Source organism: Polypterus senegalus, chromosome 14 (genome assembly GCF_016835505.1).
Source record: "Polypterus senegalus isolate Bchr_013 chromosome 14, ASM1683550v1, whole genome shotgun sequence".
Classification (NCBI taxonomy): domain Eukaryota; kingdom Metazoa; phylum Chordata; class Cladistia; order Polypteriformes; family Polypteridae; genus Polypterus; species Polypterus senegalus.
In genome coordinates this window covers 140,935,465-140,959,384 of record NC_053167.1, presented here as the reverse complement: position 1 = coordinate 140,959,384, position 23,920 = coordinate 140,935,465, and the positions used below count along the sequence as shown (strand labels likewise).

At 45.1% G+C, this 23,920-nt stretch overlaps 1 protein-coding gene across 1 annotated transcript in view; it reads right to left on the bottom strand.

Moving 5' to 3' along the window:
• LOC120514353 (cytochrome P450 2J2-like) overlaps positions 1-23,440 on the bottom strand; it is a 62,097-nt gene extending 38,657 nt beyond the window's left edge. Inside the window, exons 1-5 of the mRNA XM_039734670.1 lie at positions 23,210-23,440; positions 10,352-10,514; positions 8,545-8,694; positions 8,131-8,291; positions 3,158-3,334 (exon numbers count right to left, since the gene is read on the bottom strand). Of these exons, the coding sequence (XP_039590604.1) occupies positions 3,158-3,334; positions 8,131-8,291; positions 8,545-8,694; positions 10,352-10,514; positions 23,210-23,401 (843 nt within the window). The 5' untranslated portion in view covers positions 23,402-23,440. The remainder of the gene's footprint in view (positions 1-3,157; positions 3,335-8,130; positions 8,292-8,544; positions 8,695-10,351; positions 10,515-23,209) is intronic.
• Between the last annotated feature and the right edge of the window lie 480 nt (positions 23,441-23,920).

The window sequence follows — 23,920 nt, the reverse complement described above, 5'->3', positions numbered from 1 at the left end:
TACCACGCTTTTATCAAGGCTTCCGCCGGGTAGTCTTTTGAAATGAAATTTGCCTCCGATCAGTCCTAGGAAGGCGCTTTGTATCCATTATTCATAAAGCTCAATTGGTGATTCTGTCTTTCTGCTAACCGTGATATTTTTTTATACGCCTCAAACCAAGGGGATGCGAGGGTAAAATGAATCAGGAAGCGCTACAGATATACTCAGTGTACTCCTCTCGAACCAACCTCGGGCGCTAGAGGCTAGCCACACATTAATGCAGTGGGCTTGTCTATTTGAGAGTATGTAGATCAGGATATATATATACACTAGCAAAATACCGTCAAAGAGAAGTAGTGTGTTAAAGAAGTTATGAAAAAGAAAAGGAAACATTTTGAAAATAACGTAACATGATCGTCAATGTAATTGTTTTGTCACTGTTGTGAGTGATGAGTGTTGCTGTCATATATATATATATATATATATGAGTCAGTGAGGGCTTTGCCTTTTATTGGTATAAGTTTCATCACTAGCCAACCCACGGCGTACCATATGCCACATAATCAGGCCGGTTTTAATGATTTTTAAGCACAGGGAGAAAATTAACATTTGAAAAATCGGTAATGTAATAAATCAGCAAGAAAAGCAACATTATAACAATGCACGGAACGATCCAACACACAGCGTCGTAACTGAAAACTCGTTTTTTAAAGACTGCTTACTTCATTGTGTTTTAACCTCAGTTGTAAAGGATTGTTTTAAGGATCCCATGAGATACCCCTCGCAAACCGTTTTACATGCTGCATTTGGCGATTCACCTCCATGAGAAACATGCTTCTATTGATGGGTCGTTCTTGAACGATTTGTTCATTTTGAGTGAATCTTTAATGTGACTCGGGAAGAACGAGTTGTCTCGTGGGAGTGATTTGTTCAGTCGCGCATGATGCATTTGCAACTTCCTATAGTTTCTGTATTGGAATTGATTCACCTGTTTCGAGTTTTCGGTTTTTCGAGTCGCTCGCTCATCACGTGACAGCCCCATAAGCTTAACCAACTCAGTCTGAGCCGGAAACAGAATTGATTAGTTCATCTCACGAGTCTTCGGGTTTGAGTAGTTCGTTCTTCACGTGACAGCCCCATAAGCTTAACCTATGCAGTCTGAGCCGGAAAGAGAATTGAACGAAATGACTCAAAAAAAGATTTGTTCATTTTGCTGAACGAGACTCAAAGGTCCGAGTCGGTAAAATGATCCCAACTTCCCATTCACTACATGCCTCTATGAACAGTCAACGTGGCTCGGAGGTGCCAGGAGTTGGTGGGCGTGGCTCCTTCCTGCGTGTGCCATAGGTGTCTTACTTGTCGGCGGCTCAGTGAATCCACGCCCCTTCCGGCGTGCTTTCCATGGTTGTCTTGCCTTAGTGAATTATATATATAGATACTAATAATCACAGCTGAAAACCACTAATTATCACTCACACCGACAACCAGAGAAGAATAAAATGCATATTACATAATCTAAACTAATTATTAGTACCAGAGAATTGAAATACTAGATATGAGATAAAATAAATTGCAATAATGTATATGCTAACCGAAATGTAGCGGTATTGAAATTTTTCGTTGCAATGTTGTGTACTGACAACTAAAATAACTTGATGATGTCATACGGTATATTATATAGGACTTTAGAAATCGCAGTACCGGGCAGATAATGTTTAGTAGTTTAGAAAATGAATTTTAAATGTCAAACATTAACCAATACATAAAATTTATTTCATGAAACGGCCGGCCCATGAGCAGACCAGAGTCCACGGCCCGCCAGGAATTGCCCAAATGCCCTAATGGCCAGTCTGCCCCTGCCCACCAGTCCCTTTGTGATTACTGAGTTCACCAGTGTGTTCTTTCTTCTTTGTGATATTCCAGACAGTTGATTTCGGTCATTTTAAGGTTTTACCGATGTCTCCGATGGTTTGATTTTTGTTTTTCAGCCTCATTGTGGCTACATGACTTTAGAACTTAAGCTCCCGGAAGTCCCCACTGTGGCACCGATTGGACATCCGAGGAGAGTACGGGGACAGATGGGGACACGACCGGTCAGCGGGAGATTTAAAAGGAAGTCGGAAATGCAGTAAAAGTGTCTGAGTTTACATATTTGTCTTGTCAGCTGCACCGTCACCTGTGGATTATCGTCTTTTCCTGGATCATTGTCTCTGTATGGGTATGTGGACTGTCTTGTGCCTGCCTACCTGTTGTGCGAGCATTGAGTCGGACTTATCACAGTGCTTCGTCAGAGGGTGCGCTCCCAAATCTCAGCACCTCTCGTTGCGTCAGGGATACCGGTAGGACTGTCTCTACATTACTTACAGCCAGCTGTTTTTGTGGATTGTCATTGTCTCCTTCATTTCGCCGCATCTGTTGCCGCTGCATATTGGACTGTGTTATGGACTTTGTCGTTTGTTGGACTAGTTTATCGTCTTTGGTGTTCTTTCCGTATCGAGTTACTTCTGTTATCGCAGATCGGGTAGCTGTGGCAGTTGGTTTGGTTTAATGTTTAGTTTGATTTATATTTTTTATTAATATACTCATTTGGATTATTGTTCAAGCCCTGTAGTTACGTGTCTCTGTGTGTGTGTGAGGGGTGGGAGTCGGACTAAGGCTGGTTGTATTCCTTGGGTCCCCACCGAGAAAATATACAAATCATCATCCTTGCAGCGGTGTGAATTTTGGCGCCGTTATACCCGCTACCCATTGACACCTCTCTGGTCCTCATGATGAACAATGTCACCTACAGACTCCAATGAGTAGAAGAAAGCCGAGGGTTCTTATGAAGCCATGAAACCCACCTGAGGAATCACAAACACCTGGGATGCCAATTGTCACACACATGGTGCCCTGAAATGGGGGGACCCTGTAGAAAATGTGTTGTGACATCGAAATGTTTGCACTTTAATGACGTTGGACTTGTTTGATTTGTAACTTTAAACTGCACAGCGGAGAGGGGAAATCAAGAAAAAAGGGGTGTTTGTCTTAAACATTATTGGGGGGCACTGAAGGTACTACACTGCATTGCTGCCACTCGCCTCGCTTTTTGCCGTTATTCCTGAAGTTCGAGCTTTCTTAGTTTCCATGCTTTCATCTAATGTCATTCTGGCAGAGGTACACGTGGCAGAAAACTGACCTTCTCAATTTCCACGAGGTACGCGTCAATGTAATCGCGAGGGGAAGTCGGGTCCAAGTCCTTCTTATGCTTTCTGATTTCTTCTCTCAAAAAATCCTGAACTTTTCCATAGCTTGAGAAAAGCTCGTTGTGATGCCCTGGTAAGTACCTCATCATCCTGGGAAATGCATTGTAAACCTAAAAGGAAAAAAAAGAGGAGATTTAACTTCTTATTGGGATAATTTTACTTGTCAGTAAACAGTTGTGTAAGAGTCCTTTTATAATTCATACATTCTGGGCAGGACTGATACGGCTGGACATTGCAGCTTTGTTTTGTCATAGCGACAGTGGGCCAAGTATGGGATTGTTTTCTCCTTTTTTTTTCATTATTGTCTAACTTCTGGACTGTCCGTCACTTCTGGACTGTCCGTCACTTTATAATGTGGCTGGGAGGGTGTCTGCAAATAGCCCTTCAGGCACTTTTGAGGATGACCCACAGCTGGGAGGATCCCGCCCGGTAAATATTCCAGCTGCCTGTTACCAGCGCCATGTTTCCATAACAAATGAGAGGGGAAAAGGATGTTTCGGCAGGAAACTTTTTCTTTTTAAGGGGAAATGGTGGATCAAGGAAGGGGGAAAAAAAAAAAGGAAGGAAAAGGGTGAAGGCAAGGAGGCGACTATCTACGCTCTAAGAATCATTCAGGATCTTACATCACCAAGGAACGTCTGCTATTTGTGGGTGGCCACCCTGAAGAAATAATCAGGTGACGAACCCCAGAGAAGAGGCCAAGTACTGGCCTGGTCTGGTGAGTCGGATCCATGAGTGCGTTTCTTCGTGATAGTCAGCGGAGGAGCCGTTTCGCCAGAGGACTGTTGTGTTTCCACATGCCATACGGTAGGAACTGAACTGCAGGGTTTTCCTTCTTATATGTGGACTTAAATCTTTCTTTTTGCTTTCTCTGAGAACAGTTTTTTTTATTTTTATTTTTTATTGTCTGTGTCAAACCGGTGGTTAGGATTTAGCCGCTGGAGAGGGCGTCTGGGGAAGGGGTTCACTAGTGAGCACTCAGGCACTGGGCAAGTAAATGTAAACAGCAAACATTTAATTTATTTATCGGTCCCACTTTCTTTTGCGTGTGATTTTTTGCCAGTTACTTAAGGGCTTGCATAGGGGACAAGAGGGGCCAAGGACCGAATATGGTAATGCTATTTTATCCTTCAAATATCGTCCACTTCCCTCTCAGGTTATGAAGTGTAGGAATCACATTCCCTTATCGGGCGATTTCTACAATTGTTTTTTGGGAATTATGAGAATTTCTGCAGCAGTGGTGACAACTCCTTACAGGCTCTGTCAAGGTACGTTAGTACACCTAAGGAAGAGAGGGGGCGCTGTCACTAACATTGACATCTCCTTTTCTACCCACAGTCCTGAGAAATCTCCAAGCAAGGGCAACTGACTCCACCCTTTCTGGTTCACTCTCCATTAAAGCCCAGGCTTCCCGGAAGCAGGCATCATTTTTGGCAAGAGCTTCCTGCCAGATGGATCTCCTGGGAAACTGACGCAAACTCCTGATACATATGTATATATGTTTATATATATATAGTGACAGCTAGGGGGCACTGGCGTCCCCTTGAACCCTCGGACTGAACGCCAGACACCAGGTCTAATAATCGACTTTATTATTAATAAACAGTGCACAAAGCACCCTCCTCTCCACAATACTCATATAATAAACAATCAATACTCAATAATACACAATCCTCCACTCCCAGACGTGTTGCCACCCTTCCACCCAGCTCAGCTCGCCGTCTGGGATTTCCCACAGTCCTTTATAGTACGTGACCCAGAAGTGCTTCTGAACCCTTACTTCATGTGACTTCCTAGCACTTCCAGGTCAGATCCAAAGTCTTCTTTTCATCCCGGAAGTATGTCGGACTCTTTGTTCATGTGACTATGACGCACTTCCGGGTTTTATGCAAAAGTCTCGCTTCTCCTCCCTGCAGTGCCTTCTAGGGCCCCCTTTGGTATCCAGCAGGTCTCTGGATGAAAAATCCAATGTCCATAATTCCCTGCTGGCATTCGGGGCACCTCCATGCTGCAGGGAGGGCTCCACCTGGCGGCCTGGGGTATTGGCGGGATGACTGGCGGCCATAGTCCACAATATAATATATATATATATATATATATATATACATACATAGATATTATGGGGTGCCAAACAGGCAAATATAATGATTTTCGGAATATAGGAAGTCAAGGTTCTGAATATATAAAACCAAAATCTGATTGTACAGTATAATGTCAGCGGCAGAATATATAAAGTCATTCCTGAATATATAAAGTCAAAACTTGAATAAATAAAGTAATTCTTGAATATATATAAAGTCAGCAATGGAATATATAAAGTCAGTGTCGGAATATATACAGTCAAAACATGAATATATAAAGTCAGCATCAGAATATATAAAGTCACTCCCGAATATATAAAATCAGCGTCAGAATATATAAAGTCAAAACTTGAATAAATAAAGAAATTTCTTGAATATATATAAAGTCAGCAATGGAATATATAAAGTCAGTGTCGGAATATATACAGTCAAAACTTGAATATCTAAAGTATTTCCCAAATATATAAAGTCATTCCTGAATATATAAAGTCAACGTCGCAATATATAAAGTCCATCCATCCATCCATTTTCCAACCCGTTGAATCTGAACACAGGGTCACGGGGGTCTGCTGGAGCCAATCCCAGCCAACACAGGGAACAAGACAGGAACCAATCCTGGGCAGGGTGATACATAAAGTCGCTCCCGAATATATAAAGTCAGCATCTGAATATATAAAATCATTCCCGAATATATAAAATTTCCATGCTTGTCATTTCACTCTTACTAGTGAAAGGTAATCTTCGGCAGAAGCCACTCATAGTTGATCGGGCTTGTGAGGTTCGTCCAAAAATGCGCCCATACAAAAAGAATAAATTAATATAGTGTTCAGAATGCCAGGCACATACATCATTTTGAATGAATAAACTGAACAGTGGGTTTTTTTTTTATATTTTTCTGAAGACGTTTTTGTTAACTTATTTCATTACGTTGTATTAAGAACTCATTGAGTTTACTAAAAATGTTCCTGAGTCGTTTCAATCAATATCAATATAATCTGACTTTATATTTATATATTTAGGAATGAGGTTATATATTCCAACGCTGACTTTATATAATCAGGCTTTGACTTTATATATTCAGGAATGACTTTATATATTCCGACACTGACTTTATATATTCCATTGCTGACTTTATATATTCAGGAATTACTTTACATATTCAAGTTTTGACTTTATATATTCCAACGCTGACTTTTTATATTCCGAAAATCATTGCAATTGCCTGTTTGGCACCCCATAAATATGTGTATACATTACATATATATATATATATATATATATATATATATATATATATATATATATATATATATATATATATATATATATATATATATATATATATATATATATATATACATATATATATATATACACTGCTCAAAACAATTAAAGGAACATTTTTTAATCAGAATATAGCATCACATTAATGAAACTTCTGTGCTATTGATCTGGTCATTGAAGTAGCAGAGGGGCTTGTTAATCAGTTTCAGCTGCTGTGGTGCACTAGAGGGGGGGCGACAATGAGACGACCCCCAAAACAGGAATGAATGGTTTAACAGGTGGAGGGAGGCCACTGACATTTTGTCACTCATTTTGCATTTGGCTACGGTCAGCATCACTACTGGTAGCATGAGGCCATACCTGGCCCCTACAGAGTTGGCACAACTAGTCCAACTTCTCCAGGATGGCAGGCACATCAATACATGGCATTGCCAAAAGGTCTGCTGTGTCTCCCAGAAAAGTTGCAAGGGCATGGAGGAGATTCAGGAGACAGACAGACAGGCAGTTACTGTAGGAGAGTTGTACAAGGCGCCTTGTAGAAGGTCCTTATCTGCTCCTTTGGGCAAAGTGGAACAGGATGAGCAATGGCAGAGCCTACAGAGCCTATCGGGATGAAATCTGTAAACCCATTGTCAGACCATCTGCTGGTGCAGTGGCTCCTGGGTTCCTCCTGGTACATGACAATGCCTTGTCTCATGTAGCGAGAGGATAAAGGAATTGATCCCATTGACTGGCCCCTGCAACGCTCACTCACCTGACCTCAATCCAACAGAACACCTCTGGGTGGGACATTATGTTTCAGTCCATCCAACGCCTCAGCCTATTCAGGAGCTCAGTGACGCCCTGGTCTAGATCTGGTTGGAGATCCCCAGGACACCATCCGTCGTCTCATTAGGACGTAGTCAGGTATTCATAATAAAATGTAGGGGGTGGGGGTCAGAAGGATACAAACTACTGAGTATGACTTGGAGTTGCTGCAATGAAATTTTGGCAAAATGGACTCGCCTGCCTGCCACTGCATCATTTTTTCCCTTTGATTTTCAGGGGTCTTTGAATTCAGCCCTCTCTCTGTAGGTTGATCATTTTCATTTCCATCCTTTCGTTCCTAACACCTTACCATATCAGTAGAGATAACCAGCAGGATGTTTTTTTTCCCCTTTGAGATCTGATGTGTTTTCAAAGTGTTCCTTTAATTTTTTTGAGCAGTGGAGCTCGGAGGGTGACCCTGTGGCAAGCATGTGTGACGCTATCTAAGCAACTTCTGTAAAAATTCAAATTTCTCTCGGGAGACCCGTATCTATTTATCTTAGAGCGCTGTTTCACGTAGAAACATAAAAGTGTTAATGAGACCGGGCCATCTTGTCCTATTTCTTTGCCCCTAGAGCTTCTGAGTTTTGAAATTTGTGACCTACCAGTTCTTCAGATGCTCGTCTAGACAGAATATGCGTGGTATTATTATATAATTAAAGTGAAACATAAGTCAATGGCTGAATGAGACACTGCACATTCGTGAAATGTTCAAGTGTATAATATTCTCTTACCCAAGCCCACCAACTTCCTTCCAAAACAACGCCTCTGTTGATCAGGTGCTGTATCTCTCGGTAGTGGCTGTTGCTGTACTCAAATCGATGACCAAGGACTATCAAGCAGATGATGTTGGAGATGGCGTTGTTAATCGTATTATGAGGATTAAATGGCTGGCCTGAGAAATCAAAGACAGTAAAGCATGACGATTGTCAATGTCTGCTTCTCATTAACACGTTTCCCCTAAACGTCACAACTCTGCAGTAGACATGCAGCAGCAGTTCTGTCAGTAATGCTGCCTTCATTAACAGTTGTGGAGAGCCATGGCAGCCCTTTCTGTTAAAGCAACGCTCACCAAGCTCTCCACACAGTAACTGGTCACTGCTTCCAATCTGGGAGCCGTGTGTTTACTCGTCTTTCAGATTACTCACCTCTCTCTTGCTCAAAGGCTTCTACAAAGAACTTGGCCTCCTCCATGATGATGGACTCTAAGCTCTTCTTTCCAACTCCAAAGTTTCTGAGTGCGGTCAAAGTGAACCTCCTGTGCTCTTTCCAGGGGTACCCGTTACTTAATGTCAGGCCTACAGGAATATAAATGCATCTTAGAACCCAAAGGATTTTGGGGGTGTTTTTTGGGGTGACTGGGTGTTCAGAGATAAGAGGAGGAATGCATCCAACTTGCAATGTGTGGGCATGACGTCACATCGCTAAAACAGTATTACTGGGGAGCCAAAGAAAACAGAGATCAACTTGGAATAATTCTAAATTTTTGACAGGACAAGCTTAGACAAGCAAAGGTTCTGTCACAAAATGTCACCAAATGGTGGTGATGTTGAATACCAGGGCACTAAAGCATATGACAGATAACCCAAAGCTGGGCAGAATTCTACAGAACTGGCACTGCCAAGGGCAGATGATGGATCGGATGATACAACAAAGTGTCAACATATGAAAGGGCCGATAATTTTGAGATGAAGAACTCAAATAATGTGAGACCACATTCAGTGCCAATATCACAAAGGGCACATTACTATTGCAAAATGAATAGAGTGCTAAAAATCTGAGAACATTTTCAAAAGCCGAACAACCAAAGTATCACAAACCAAAAGGATACAAAAGACAAACGACGAAGACCAAGAGGCAGATGACCACACCGACTGTGTTACAAAGGTTAGACCATCCGTGGAGGGAATTGTAAAAGAGCAACCCATTAAAGAGCTGAGATCCCAAATAGGACCTCCATGAGACATCGAACACCTAAAATACAAATATCCCAAACGGGACACAACTACAAAAGCTATTAAGTATGAATGAGTGGTCCAGTAGGGTGAAACTGGGTGGCAGTATAATTCAGGACAGAGGGTTTTTAAGTAATCCACAGCAGTTGGGACACCTGTGCAAATTGTTTGTTAAAGATGTTCACCGCAGTGGTGGACTTCACCCATCTGTAAGGTTTTCATCCTTCAAGGTTCGTTATACAAGCAAATATGCAAAGTGCTCTCGTATGGTCAGCTCGTTGTCCAGGTCTCACATTCACGTTTGGAAATATTGATCAACATTCAGGGTTCTACTTAACCATTACTAATAAAAATGCAAAAGCTAATCAGGTGACCCAGGCTTATGTAAACGTTAACCTGCAGGGGGAGCCACTGAGCCCCAAGACAAGACACAGTAATGCCCAACACACTTTCGAGTTAAAATAAAGAACACCTTATTCAAACAATCACACAATTATCCACAATCCTCTCTCCAAAGATCAGCCATAATGATACAATAATACACAAGACTTCCTCCTCTAGTCCTCCTGTTATGTGTTGCCTGCTGCCTCCTGACTCTGACACATTCACGTGAGGCAGTGGACTTCCTTTTACGCCCGACCCAGCAGTGTCTCCTGGGAAGCCCCTACCTTCCCCTGACAACACCCTCTACTGGAACACAGAGACTCTGACAGGGTTTCGCTGCTAGACTCCATATCCCAAGATCCCCTGCAGTTGTCCTGACTGGGTTCCCATGACCTGACATATGGGGGATTGAACTGCTCCTGACTCCCAACTATAGCTGGTCCTTCCATTACTGGATACTAGCTGGACACAAAGTTATATTCATGTTCTGCCGACCATTCGGACTGTTGTTCCTCTCTGGCTTCCCATCTGGGTACAAAATTATCCCCTTTCTCAGGCGGGATGCCTGTCCTCCTTCTACAATACTGTATGTAAATATATTTATACAGATGAGTACCGGGTATTTTGTAGATCCTGTCATAAGCAGCAGCTTGTGGCCAGCCAGTCAAGGCATACCCTTGTGTCAGCAGAGCCTCCTTAGCTATTTTGTACCCGTTGACAATCACGATTTTACTTCCTCCAGATCGCAGGCTGTAGACATTTCCGTACTTTTCTGTAAGCTGAATAGAAATAAAAGGTAAACTCCTCAATTACATGCTCTTCTCTCACTTTCGCTACATATTATATTAAACTTAAAAGAAGTGGTGAGGCGGCCTTCTGCTGTTATGGACCTAAAATCTGGAATAGCCTGCCAATCGGCAGGCTAATACAGTAGAGCAGTTTATAAAACTGCTGAAAACACATTACTTTAACATGGCCTTCTCATAACTTCACTGTAATTTAATCCTGATACTCTGTATCTCCAACTCATCATAATAACTATTCATGGTGGCTCTAAATCTGTACTAACCTCTACTCTCTCTTCTGTTTCCTTTTCCGGAAATCTTTTCCGCTTGCGCCACCACCATCTACTCAAAACACCGTGATGTTCCAACAATGATGGATGGATTAAAAGCCAGAAGTCTGCATGACCATCAACATCAAGTCCTTCCGTGAGAACCCTAAATCCAAAGAGGACTGTTTCATTTATGTTAGGTAGAATGCCCAGAGGGGACTGGGTGGTCTCATGGTCTGGAATACCTGCAGATTTTATTTTTTTTCTCTAGCCGTCTGGAGTTTTTTCTGTCCACCCTGGCTATCGGACCTTACTCCTTTTCTATGTTAACTAATGTTGTCTTATTTTAATTTCTTATTTTGTCTTTTATTTTTCTTTTCTTCATTATGTAAAGCACTTTGAGCTACTTTTTGTATGAAAATGTGCTATAGAAATAAATGTTGTTGTTGTTGATAAGAAAATAAAATCAAATACTATACAGCACCTATATAATATAAAAATTATATAAACCTCGATATACGACCGGCCTGACGTGAACAACTTGGTTTATGATCAAAAATTCTTGACCAAAAATTCAAATTTTTGTTTTAAATTACGACCAACGTCAGGAATTACGACGCGAATGCGGTCACCTGTATCTGCTTGTGCGATTGTAAACAAACAACTGAGAGCGTTCGGAAGCGTCTTTTGGAGCCCAGATATGTGTGTTTGTGGACATAACTTTGGTCAGTGCAGTGATTTATATAATTTATTTTGATAGTTGCTATCAAAATGGCCCCAAAAAAGCTAGAAAAGAAGCTAAGGAAGGAAGAGACGGTAACAAAGGTAAAGAAAGCACTCACAATCGAAACGAAGAAGGAAATTGTGCAGAAATATGAGAGTGGCATTTGTGTGACCGATCTCGCCTGGAAGAAAGTGTGGCCTAAAATTATAGAGGAGAGAGACTATGAAGGCTTTGTAGAGGAGCCCTGTGGTTGATGACACTGTCACTATAGCTGAGTCCATAGGCTTGCAGGTAGACAGTGGTGATGTTGAGGAACTGGTGGAGGAACACTCAGAGGAATTGTCTACAGAGGATCTTCAGCAACTTCTGGCTGAGCAACAGGGAATGATAGCTGAGGAACTTTGTGAAGAGGAGGGGGAGGATCAACAATCAGTGCAGTTAATTTCCTCTTCTATACTAATAAAAGGCAAAGCCCTCACTCACTCACTCACTCACTCACTGACTCACTCACTCACTCACTGACTCATCACTAATTCTCCAACTTCCCGTGTGGGTGGAAGGCTGAAATTTGGCAGGTTCATTCCTTACAGCTTCCTTACAAAAGTTGGGCAGGTTTTATATCGAAATTCTACGCGTAATGGTCATAACTGGAAGCTGTTTTTCTCCATTTACTGTAATGGAGATGAGCTTCAACGCCGTGGGGGCGGAGTTTCGTGTGACATCATCACGCCTCCCACGTAATCATGCAGTACATAGAAAACCAGGAAGACCTCAAAAAGCGCTGAAGAAAACATGCATTATATAATTGAGAAGGCAGGGAAACAATAAGAAGCGAAGCGAAAGTGACATATACAACCATATTCATGAGTTCTGCTACTGAAACAAAGCACGATGTAAACCTACACTTTAAATTAAGTTCATAGACAGGCTGCGCTGGCGCTTGTAATTTAGTGCCTGCCCATATAAGGCCGTCCGTCAGCGGCAATCCAATAGCAAACTGCCACGGGTAAATATTCACGGGTGAAGGACTGTGCTTATGGAGAGGAAGATGAGATGGTCAGGGTGGTGTTTGACACAAACTCAGCAAAACTGCGAGAGAAAGTTTTAAGTGCCAGGACTAAGGTAACATTAAATACAGCCATGGACATAGCAGGAGATGGCACCAGCACAGCTGGGAAACTTCGATGCATGTACACCGAGTGGCTCACGTGAACTGACGCAGTGCACAGATAAAAGCAACAGTTCCAAAGAGCTGAACAAAACCGAATTACACAATTGAAAAGGCAGCAAAAATATGAAGCGTCTCATACATACAAGCATATTCATAAATCCAACTACTGCGGAAACAAAGCACACGTTGGAAAAAGTCAATGTCCCGCTAAAGGAAGACAGTGTAAAAAACCGTGCATGCAGTGTGTCAGGTCTCAGATAAAGAAGAAGACGAGCTGTTTATTGATGCAGTAAGAAACGAATCGATGAATGAAACCTGTCATCTTTACAACGATTGACAAACACGGAATGTAACTTGAACACAACACATCCTACAAATACGAACCTGATTGAAAGAAATAATGATAATCAAATCCTTGATGACAGCAACACTCAGTAACACTCACAAAACAAATACTGTATATTGACAGTCATGTTACGTTATTTTTAAAATGTTCCCTTTTCTTTTCTAGCTTTTTAACACACTACTTCTCTCATGATATACGTATATGGTATATATATATATATATATATATATATATATATATATATATATATATATATATATATATATATATATATATCCCGATCTACATACTCGAATAATGGATACTTTATTCGCCATCAATGATTGTTTTGGTAAAGCCATACTCAGTGTATTCATTAGATGAACGGTAAAAAGTAAGAGCGAGGGAGGATGACTTATTGAGGCATGCAGGCTGTAGTGCGGCGTCAACTCTATCTGAATTGCGCGATCACATTTGAAAAATATATCTTTTCAAGTTCTATTTAGTCCATATGTGTCAAACTCAAGGGGCAGGGCCACATCCGCCCGCGTGTAATTATATCCGCCCCGAGATCATTTTATATACTGTATTATTGTTATTAAAGCCCGGTATATGAAGCGCTGGTAACACAATAAACTACAGATCCCATAATGCAGCGCTTCAGCTGCCTTGCCAACACTTACCGAGTTAATCAAGTTATTGCGAAGCTAGCTCACACGATGCTGAAGAGAAAAGTTGATTCTGAAAATAGAGCCTTTAAAAACCGATGGGAGGCTGAGTATATGTTTACTGAACCCGTGTGTCTCATTTGTGGAGCTAATGTGGCTGTAATTACAGAATTTAATCTAAGACGGCACTATGAACAAAACATCAGGGTAACCTGAAAGACCTGAATGCAATGCAGAAGATACAGAAAGCAGAATAATTAAATAAGAATCTGACACTTCAGCGGACGTTTTACCGTGCACAATCACAAAGTGATTTCAATTGAAGCTGCTTTTATGGGAGACACAACCACTTGCCCCACTTTCCCTGTTGCCAAGTAATGTTAAACCAAGTCGTCACTACGGTGTTCCCAAAACGCACTTTGCTGATAAACTGCGAGCGCACTGAGTTTGCACGGCGCTTTGGTGACTTTGAAGAACAAAAAAAGTCCGTCTACATGCGGCTCGAACCTTGTGCATGTTTGGTAGCACATATCTGTGTGAGAAGCTCTTCTCAGTGATAAAGACTAACAAAACAGCACACAGGAGTCGCCTCACTGATGAGCACCTGCAATCCATCCTGAGAATCTCCACAACACAGAACCTCACACCAAACAGAAACGAACCTGTGGCCAAAAAGATGCCAGGCGTCCAGCTCTAAAATGACATATGAGCAAAGACAACTGAATGATTTGATTTGTTATTGCTGAAAGGAACACATTTTATTTATATTTCTAGGTTTTGTTATGCAGCATGTTCATATTTGAATTTGTATAATTTTGACAGGATATATTTTTATGGAGAGCAAAATCTTTTGGGATATTTAAAATCTAAGTTTATTTTTTATATATAAAATTACATAAGAGTAAAGAAATTTGAATGTTTGTTCTTTTAATGTTTACTTTATTTCTAACTTGTATAATTTAGACAGGATATATTTTTATGGAGAGCAAAATATTATAAGTTGTTTAAGGTTTGAGTTGATTTATTCAGGAATAATATTCCTGTCTGTTTTACCATTCCTACCAAAGATATTTCTGTCGACTAAATAAAAATTCCTTCTATTTAAAATTTAAATAGAACTTGAACAAATACGATAGTTCATAATATCCACGCAGACTTGCACGTAAGAGCGGTGTCATCCGTTTTAACAAACAGCGTATTGCACTGATACCAAATAGCTGTGTGTGTATATATGTAGATATGTATGTATATGTATATATATGTTTATATATGTGTGTGTGTATGTATGTATATATATATGTATTTGTGTGTATATATGTGTGTGTAAATATATATATATATATATATATATATTGTGGCCCCCGGCCGGGGCTGGAGCCCGGCCGGGACGCCCAGGAGGACGTGAGGGGGCTTGTGCCTCCTCCAGACCGAGGGGTCCGTCCTGGTTCTGTTGGGGGCCACGGGTTGAGGGCATGGAAGCCCTTCCCGGTAGGGGCCCGTGGTCACCGCCAGGCGGCGCCGATACCGGTTTATCCCGTCGCGGTTGCCGGTCGGGGCAGGAGCCCGGCCGGGACGCCTTGGAGGACCGGAGGAGGGCGAGTGCCTCCTCCAGACAGAGTGGGGGCGTCCGTCATGGTTAGGCAAGGGGCCTCGGGTACAGGGCTTTGAAGCCCAGCCCTGTAGGGACCCGTGGCCACCGCCAGGCGGCGCCCCGGTGCCTGATTATCCCGGGAACCCGACACTTCCGCCACACCAGGAAGTGCCGGGGGGAAGACATTGTGTGGCGCCCGGAGAGCGGCCAGGAAGGCAGCCGACACTTCCGCCACGCTGGGGCGTGGCCAAGGATGGAGGAAGCACCTGGGGCTCATCCGGGGCATTATTTAAGGGGCCGCCTCCCTCCAGTCATGGGTGGAAGTCGGGAGGAAGCAGACTGAGCTGGAGAGCGAGGACAGGAGGCGGCCAGGACAAAGGCACAGAGACTGTGGGCCCTGGACTTTGGGGAAATCGGTGCAGAGGCACTGGGGTTGCGTGAGTGCACTGAACTTGTAAATACTGTAAATAAATAGTGTGTGGAGCAAAATATGCTGTCCGTCTGTCTGTGCCGGGGCCAGCCTTCACAATGGCGCCCAACGTGGGGCCAACCCCCTGCTAAAAGGGGGGGACCCCGTCTGTATAAATATTTTGTGAACGGCCCGGCGCAGCAGCGGACCCACACACTGGCAGCTGGAGCGCCTGCCGGCACAACCGCGGAGGCGTTCGACCAGAAACCGCCACCGGTCAGCGGGATTGCTTTCCCCGGGTGCGGAGGAGAAGTCGTCATCGCCGAAGCGCAGCGGGCTCCAGTCGCGCTGTCAGGACGGACAGCCAGGCCGGCGTTGCTTCACTGAAGGCCACACCGAGGCGGGGGCCTCGGCATGACGGGATTCGGGAGGTGAGTACCCTGCCCTGCAATTATCGGCCCTTCGGGTCGGACTTACCTTTGTTTCAGCAGGGAGGGACGAGCGGATCCGCGCCCGTGGCGAGGCACGCGGCCACGGGCTGTCGGCAGCGCGGCGACGGAGGCAGCGAAGAGGCTGCGGATTCGAGCCGCTGCGGCTCAAGGGATCGCCCGCAGTTACAACGCTGGCGAGAGGCACGTCTCCGCACTCGAGCAGCGGAGGCAAGTTGGCCGCGGGCGGAGGTCCCGCCGCTGACAGGCGCGGGATTGGCGGTGTGTCTTGCGTGCCCGCCGATGATTGGATAGAGGCGGGCCCAAGGAATGCCAGTCTCGTGTTGGAGAAGGACCCGATAGGGCCAGAGGGAGTGGCCCAGAGGAGGCAGGCGTCGCGTGGAGCTGATGGACAGGTAAGCCCACCGACGTCTGTCTCTCTCTTTCCACCAGCGGCTCGGCGTGCGTCGGAGGAGTCCCTTCGGCCCGCCAAGCCGTCTTTAGAGGAGCTGCTACGTGTTCTCGCCGCGCAGTGTGAGCAGCTGATGGAGAAGGCGGTCGCGTCGGGACTGACACCGAGTGAGACGGAGGATCGGGGGCGCTGGAACCGGAGGCCGGCAGAACACGGCGGGGTGGTGAGTAGTACCGTCCCGTAAAGCAAGCGGGAGGTTTGCGAACATGGCTGTGACCGCTTACGGACGATCAGCTCCAAGTAAGCAACCTCCCCGACAGCAGACGCCGTGGTGCAGACAGCTAGCAAGGCGAGGAGCTCGAATATGCAGGGGCGCGTAGGATCGGGGCTGCTGAGTGCCCGGGGTCCTAGCGCCCTGCGCCCCAAGCCTGCAACTGTCTCCCGTCGCTCTGCCTGGACGCAGAGCGGGCTGGATTTGAGCTTTCGCTGTGCTCAGACCCAGACCGCCAGCGCCCAAGAAAAGAAGGAGGAACCGAAGGGTGAATGCCGGTTCCTCCGATAGGAGGACGCGGCGCTGGGTGCGCGTCCGAGAAGGGCCGTCGCTGTGCGGGCAGAGGAGATCCCTGGGCGGCTGGGCGAGCCGCCTGCGAGCGTGCCGCGGACGAGCGGACGGGCATGGAACCTGCGGCGGACTTCAGCAGGCAAGTTGGGGGCTGTCGGAGGGGGGCAGAGCACGGTCGATACGGAGACCGGGCGCTCGGGATGAGTGTCCTGGCTGTGCTTCTGGCCCTCTTTTCTTTATTTTACAGGCCGAAGCCCCGACGAGCGCTGAGGCCGGCGTCGGCGGGACCTGCCCGCCTGGAACGGGCGCTCGCTGGAGTGCTCCACGCCGGGAGGACTACGGTGACCCGCTGGGGAACAGCGGGGCGAGGCGCGCAGACCACAGGGGCGTTTGCGGCCGGCGAGGGTGCCGAAGACAGATGTCCCAGGGTGCCGTGTTGGACCCTGGGGACATAGTAGGACCCTCGCTGGGGACGTGCTGCCCTTTCGGGTTGTGTCGTTCGGACCCACGTGTCCTCGCTAGCGGTGGGGCACTGTGGCCCCCGGCCGGGGCTGGAGCCCGGCCGGGACGCCCAGGAGGACGTGAGGAGGGCTTGTGCCTCCTCCAGACCGCGAGGGGGCGTCCGTCCTGGTTCTGTTGGGGGCCACGGGTTGAGGGCATGGAAGCCCTTCCCGGTAGGGGCCCGTGGTCACCGCCAGGCGGCGCCCCGATGCCGGTTTATCCCGTGCGGTTGCGGTGGGGCAGGAGCCCGGCGGGACGCTTGGAGGACCGGAGGAGGGCGAGTGCCTCCTCCAGACAGAGTGGGGCGTCCGTCATGGTTAGGCAAGGGGCCTGGGTACAGGGCTTTGAAGCCCAGCCCTGTAGGGACCCGTGGCCACCGCCAGGCGGCGCCCGGTGCCTGATTATCCGGGAACCCGACACTTCCGCCACACCAGGAAGTGCCGGGGAAGACATTGTGTGGCGCCGAGAGGCGGCCAGGAAGGCAGCCGACACTTCCGCCACGCTGGGGCGTGGCCAAGGATGGAGGAAGCACCTGGGGCTCATCCGGGGCATTATTTAGGGGCCGCCTCCTCCAGTGATTGGTGGAAGTCGGGAGGAAGCAGACGGAGCTGGAGAGCGAGGACGGGAGGCGGCCAGGACAAAGGCACAGAGACTGTGGGCCCTGGACTTTGGGGGAAATCGGTGCAGAGGCACTGGGGTTGCGTGAGTGCACTGAACTTGTAAATACTGTAAATAAATAGTGTGTGGAGCAAAATATGATGTCCGTCTGTCTGTGCGGGGCCAGCCTTCACATATATATATATATATATATATATATATATAAATGACAACAACACTCATCACTCACAACAGTGACAAAACAATAACATTTACAATCATGTTACGTTATTTTCAAAATGTTTCCTTTTCTTTTTCATTGCTTCTTTAACACACTACTTCTCCGCTGCGAAGCGCGGGTATTTTGCTAGTCTGAAATAAAGGACATCCTGAAAAATTGGACAGAGCTACAAACATTTGTAGAGAAGACCCACCCAGACAGTGAAAAATGTTAATCATTGCATTAACTTGCTTAATGACAAAGTCATGTCATGCTATAGAACTGTGTTTAAGAAAAGACAGAAACAGACAACCTTAGACCAGTTTTTATTTTCGAAAAGGTTGAGACCTAGTGAGCCTAGTGGGCTACAGCCTCTCTCAAGGAGAGAAAGGACACCAGAGAGCCAGAGTCCTGATGTTCTTATGGATGGGGGCTCTCCTTCCAAATAATAACCACCTTCCATTTCATTCTCCTCTTCTTCCCTTCCTGCAAGCCAGAGATGTCAAATTAAATGGTGAGTACAGTATGAAATTGTTGTTTCTGGTAGGCTAGGCACTTTTTATAACTTTTTGGTTAGTACATTAGAAAAATTATTGGGGTTTTTGGTAAATTATGCACATTATACAACCCTTTTTTATTATGAAAAGGTTAAGTAAGTGTTGCTGTGGGAGGTTCAGAACACATTATGGGTATTTCCATTATTTTGTATGGGAAAAATAGTCTTGACTTACAATGAACTTGAGTTACAACGAGCCCTCACGAACAAATTTAGTTTGCAAGTCAAGGGTCCACTGTATATATACACATAACAATATTATACAGTATATATATATATATATATATAACATTATATATATCCATCAATCCATTTTCCAACTGTAATATATATATATATATATATATATATATATATATATACTCTCTCTCTCTCTATATATATATATATATATATATATATATTGTCGGGGATGCCAGGGGCAACGACCCGGCCATGACACCGTAAGGGACCGGATGTGGGTCTGTGCCCACCCTGGATCACGTGGGGGTCGCCATCCTGGTTGCTTTGGGGGCCACGGGTTGAGGGCATGGAAGCCCCACCCTGTAGGGGCCCGTGGTCACCACCAGGAGGTGCCCCAATGCCTTGGGGACCTGTTACCTCAGCACTTCCGCCACACCAGGAAGTGCTGGGGGGGGAAGAATTAAAAGGGCGCCCGGATAGCTGCCGGGAGAACAGCCGGCACTTCCGCCACGCTGGGGTGTGGCCAACGGGGGAGTGTCGGGAACCACCTGGAGCTCATCCGGGAGCATATAAAAGGGGCCGTCTCCCTTCATTCAAGGCTGGAGTCGGGTGGAAGAAGGACGAGGCAGAAGAGAGAGTGGAGGCGACCTGAGAAGAAGGCATTTTGTGGCCAGGACTGTGTGTTGGGGTTTGTGCACTATTTTGGACTGGGTCTTAGTGACCATTTATTGTAAATATTTGTAAATAAAATATGTGTGGTGGTGACAAACAACATGTCCGGGTCGGCTCCACAATATATATACACACATACACACATAATATATATATACACACAGTGGGTATAGAAAAGAATCCCCCCCTTTGAAATATGGATGTTAGAGGTGGCATTGAGTAAGTAAAGTGGGGAAGAAATATTTTTTGTGTGTGTTTTCATTTAAGACTGTAAAGCAAAAAAAATGGGAATATTTCAAGGGGGGGATTCTTTTCTATACGCACTGTATATAATGTCACACACGAGCATCTAGGGAGCAGCTAAAGAACCTGACGAGCCGTGCAAAACCGCAAGACAGGGGACTGGGACAGTGTGCTAATCACTCTCTCTTTATTTTAACAGGAAAGATGAGCAACCAAAGAACATGGCACCTTGAATTCTTCTCCAAATCTCTATCCAGGCGCCCGGGCCACTCCCAGGTTCATTAGTCACCTCTGGTCCCTTGCAGATAACATCACCACCTCCCCAAGATCCTTTGCATCATCTTTACCCAGCATTCCTACTTCCATAAATACGTCCGTGTTCCCCCCATTGGTTGTCACTTGTGTATCCCATAAACTAACCATTATATATATATATATATATATATATATATATATATATAGTTTAGTAGTTGGAGATCCACAAAGGCAGAGAATGGATTACGTATCATAAAGTAGTTTTTATTTCTGAGCTATATATATATATATATATATATACTTAAATATACTTATATATACTCTATATATACTTAAATACTTACTAGTTGTGCTACTCGTCTAAGATGGGTTGATGTTTAAGTAATCAATATAGACCTCATCATTACAGTTTGCAGTGCCCCTTCTATTGGAATGTATTTTGCAATGAATATAGTAATAAAATGTGTTGCATTTGTCATTCCAACAGATGGCACATCGCAAGCACTAGTGGTAACAAAATGTATTTCCACAAATATTTGTGAGGTGCCATCTGTTGGAATGACAAATGCAATGCATTTTATTACAGGTGGGAACACATCGGGGATCGGCTTTGTGCCTTTTCTCATTTGCAGTGGTGATGGAGAGGCTGACAGATGAGATCAGACAGGAGTCCCCGTGGACTGTGATGTTTGCTGATGACATTGTGATCTCTAGAGATAGTAGGGAGCAGGTTGAGGAGACCCTGGAGAGGTGGAGATCTGCTCTAGAGAGGAGAGGAATGAAAGTCAGTAGGATCACCATGACAGAATACATGTGTGTGAATGAGAGGGAGGTCAGTGGAATGGTGAGGATGAGGGAGTAGAGTTGGTGAAGGTGGATGTACAGAGTAATGGAGAATGTGGAAGAGAAGTGAAAAAGAGAGTGCAGGCACGGTGGAAGAGAGTGTCAGAAGTGATTTGTGACAGACGGATACCAGCAAGAGTGAAAGGGAAGGTCTACAGGACAGTAGTGAGACCAGCTGTGTTATATGGGTTAGAGACGGTGGCAAAGGAAGCAGAGCTGGAGGTGACAGAGTTAAAGATGCTAAGATTTGCATTGGGTGTAATGAGGATGGGCAGGATTAGAAATGAGGACATTAGACGGTCAGCTCAAGTTGGATGGTTGGGAGACAAAGTCAGAGAGGTGAGATTGCGTTGGTTTGGACATGTGCAGAGGAGAGATGCTGGGTATATTGGGAGAAGGGGGCTAAGGGGCTAAGGATAGAGCTGCCAGGGAAGAGGAAGGCCTAAGCGAAGGTTTGTGGATGTGGTGAGAGAAGACATGCTGGTGACGGGTGTAACAGAACCAGATGATGAGGACAGAAAGATATGGAAATAGATGATCCACTGTGACGACCCCTAAGGGGAGCAGCCAAAAGAAGAAGAAGATCCCATTCCCTAACATTAGACCCAAGTGTCACATGGGCTGTAAAAACAGTACTAAAAGCAGAAGTTCCGAGCGTTACCCAGGCAACGGTATAGCGGCGTCTTCTCCTCTCACCGGTAGGCGTGCATAGTAATAATAACGTGTGTTGCGCGCTCTTGACAGTAATATGAACAGTGATGTCGAGGAGCCTCTCATCAGCAGTAATGATAGATAGATAGATAGATAGATAGATAGATAGATAGATAGATAGATAGATAGATAGATACTTTATGAATCCCAAGGGGAAATTCACATACTGACGAAGAGAATCGTCTTCAGTCACTGAAATTGAAACAGACAGTTGAACAGAAAGTAAGTCTGATGTATCCGAAAGTGACGCTCGCATCATGATCATACTTTTTTACACTTCTGACTGCATACTTTGCACGTTTTACAGTAAAAAAATTTTTTTTAACATGTTTTATTTTTCGGGGAAAAAATGAATCCTAATGCTTATTGTTGTTCCACAGATTGCTTGCTTATTAATATAAATTATTAAACGTGTTCAGTTCTTGCAGACAAAGAAGTCCAATATTTGGCACTATCTAATGCAAAGTCTTTGAAATGTGACTTTTTGATGTTCACAGATACTGAAAGTTTTTACAGAAGAGCAACTAACCATTCTTGCAAGACATCACTCTGGCTGAATCAGTTTTGGGATCGGTATTGGCAACGCCGGCCACCCGGTATCGGATCAAAGAAAATGAGCAGTATCGTCCATCACGACCAGATACTCGTCAATGCAGGGGGCGAGGTATCGATGCGTCAGGTGGTTGCTCTACTAACCAATGAGCTTCTGCATCATCGCGATTGCATATGTACAAGTTTGAATTAGCATGGAGGTGCGTTCACGGGCGCGCACTTACATGATGATTATGATTTAAAACGAGATTCTGTTTATTTTTAAGCTTAATTTTGCCGTTTTTTGAGAAAACCACTTCAAGTTTTAAAAACGATGCCCCTGGACTGGATGAGACGGAAATGCAGCGGAAAGCGCTTGCTGACGCCCTTTGTTACAACTGGCACACTTTTCATTTGTTAGCTTTGCTACTTCTCACAGTTGCTGTACTCCAGCAGACAGGTTTACTTTCGTTTCCGACTCCCAGTACTCCATTGGCGCCGCTTATTCTTCTTGGATTTGCAACGCGTCACGTATAAGTGCTGGCTGATTGCCAATTGGCTCGGGTGGCATATGCCAGGATCTCAACTTGCAAAGCCCGCGCTTCTCCGAGTGCCACATGTCGGAGTTTTTCGGGTGGGCTATTGTGGCTACATATTGATATGCCCCATTTTTCCATGGTCAGGATAATTTAAATCAGAAACAAGAGATGTTGTAATGGGCGACATGCCATGATGTTAGTGGCGTTTTTAAATTGTACTCATGTTCTTTTAACCCATGCGCGCTCGCACATCATTTGGAGTTAGAGGTTCAGACTTACCTTTGCCATGTAGAGATGCGGGTGATCTGAAGCCATTTTGAACAAGTCGCCCACAAACGGCACCCAGAAAGGACCCGGTGGAAAGTTTTTGCCATCCCTGTGCTTCAGGTAATCGGAGACAAACAACAGCACCACGATGAAGATGAGGGCGCTCCAGGCGTCCAGCTGCTCCCACAGCCACCAAACCGACATTTCGGACTGAAATGCGCACCGCTGGGCTGTCAGGCTGCCTTTAACTTGATGAGGACGGACGGACTTTGTGCAGCAGACGTGGATCGGGCACAGCCTGTGACGTCGGGTTTGCACGAACCCAATGGGGAGGGGTGGAGAACAATATGGGTCTCCATGCAACGCAATGAAATCTGATTTAAAAATGGACGAATCCTGACCCCTAACGAGATTAAAAGTAATCCAACTATGCGGAGTCTCGTCCAGAGGTTTACACCCGCAACTGGTTGTACGGCCCACATTACGACAAGATAATAAACGAACGTGAGTGTCAGAGAGAGTGAGAAAAGAAGTGTCCGTTACAGGGGTCGTTAAGCCTGCATCCGTCGGGACAAACGCGGGTGGAGCGCTGCAGTTTGTTTATTCCCCGCAGCGCGGCGCTACAGACACCTGCGTCTCGTCTGTCTGGTCGTTCACGTCTGTTAATACCGAAAACAAATCGTGAAATAAATAGCATAGCTAAAGCCCTTAAAAGCAGCTTCA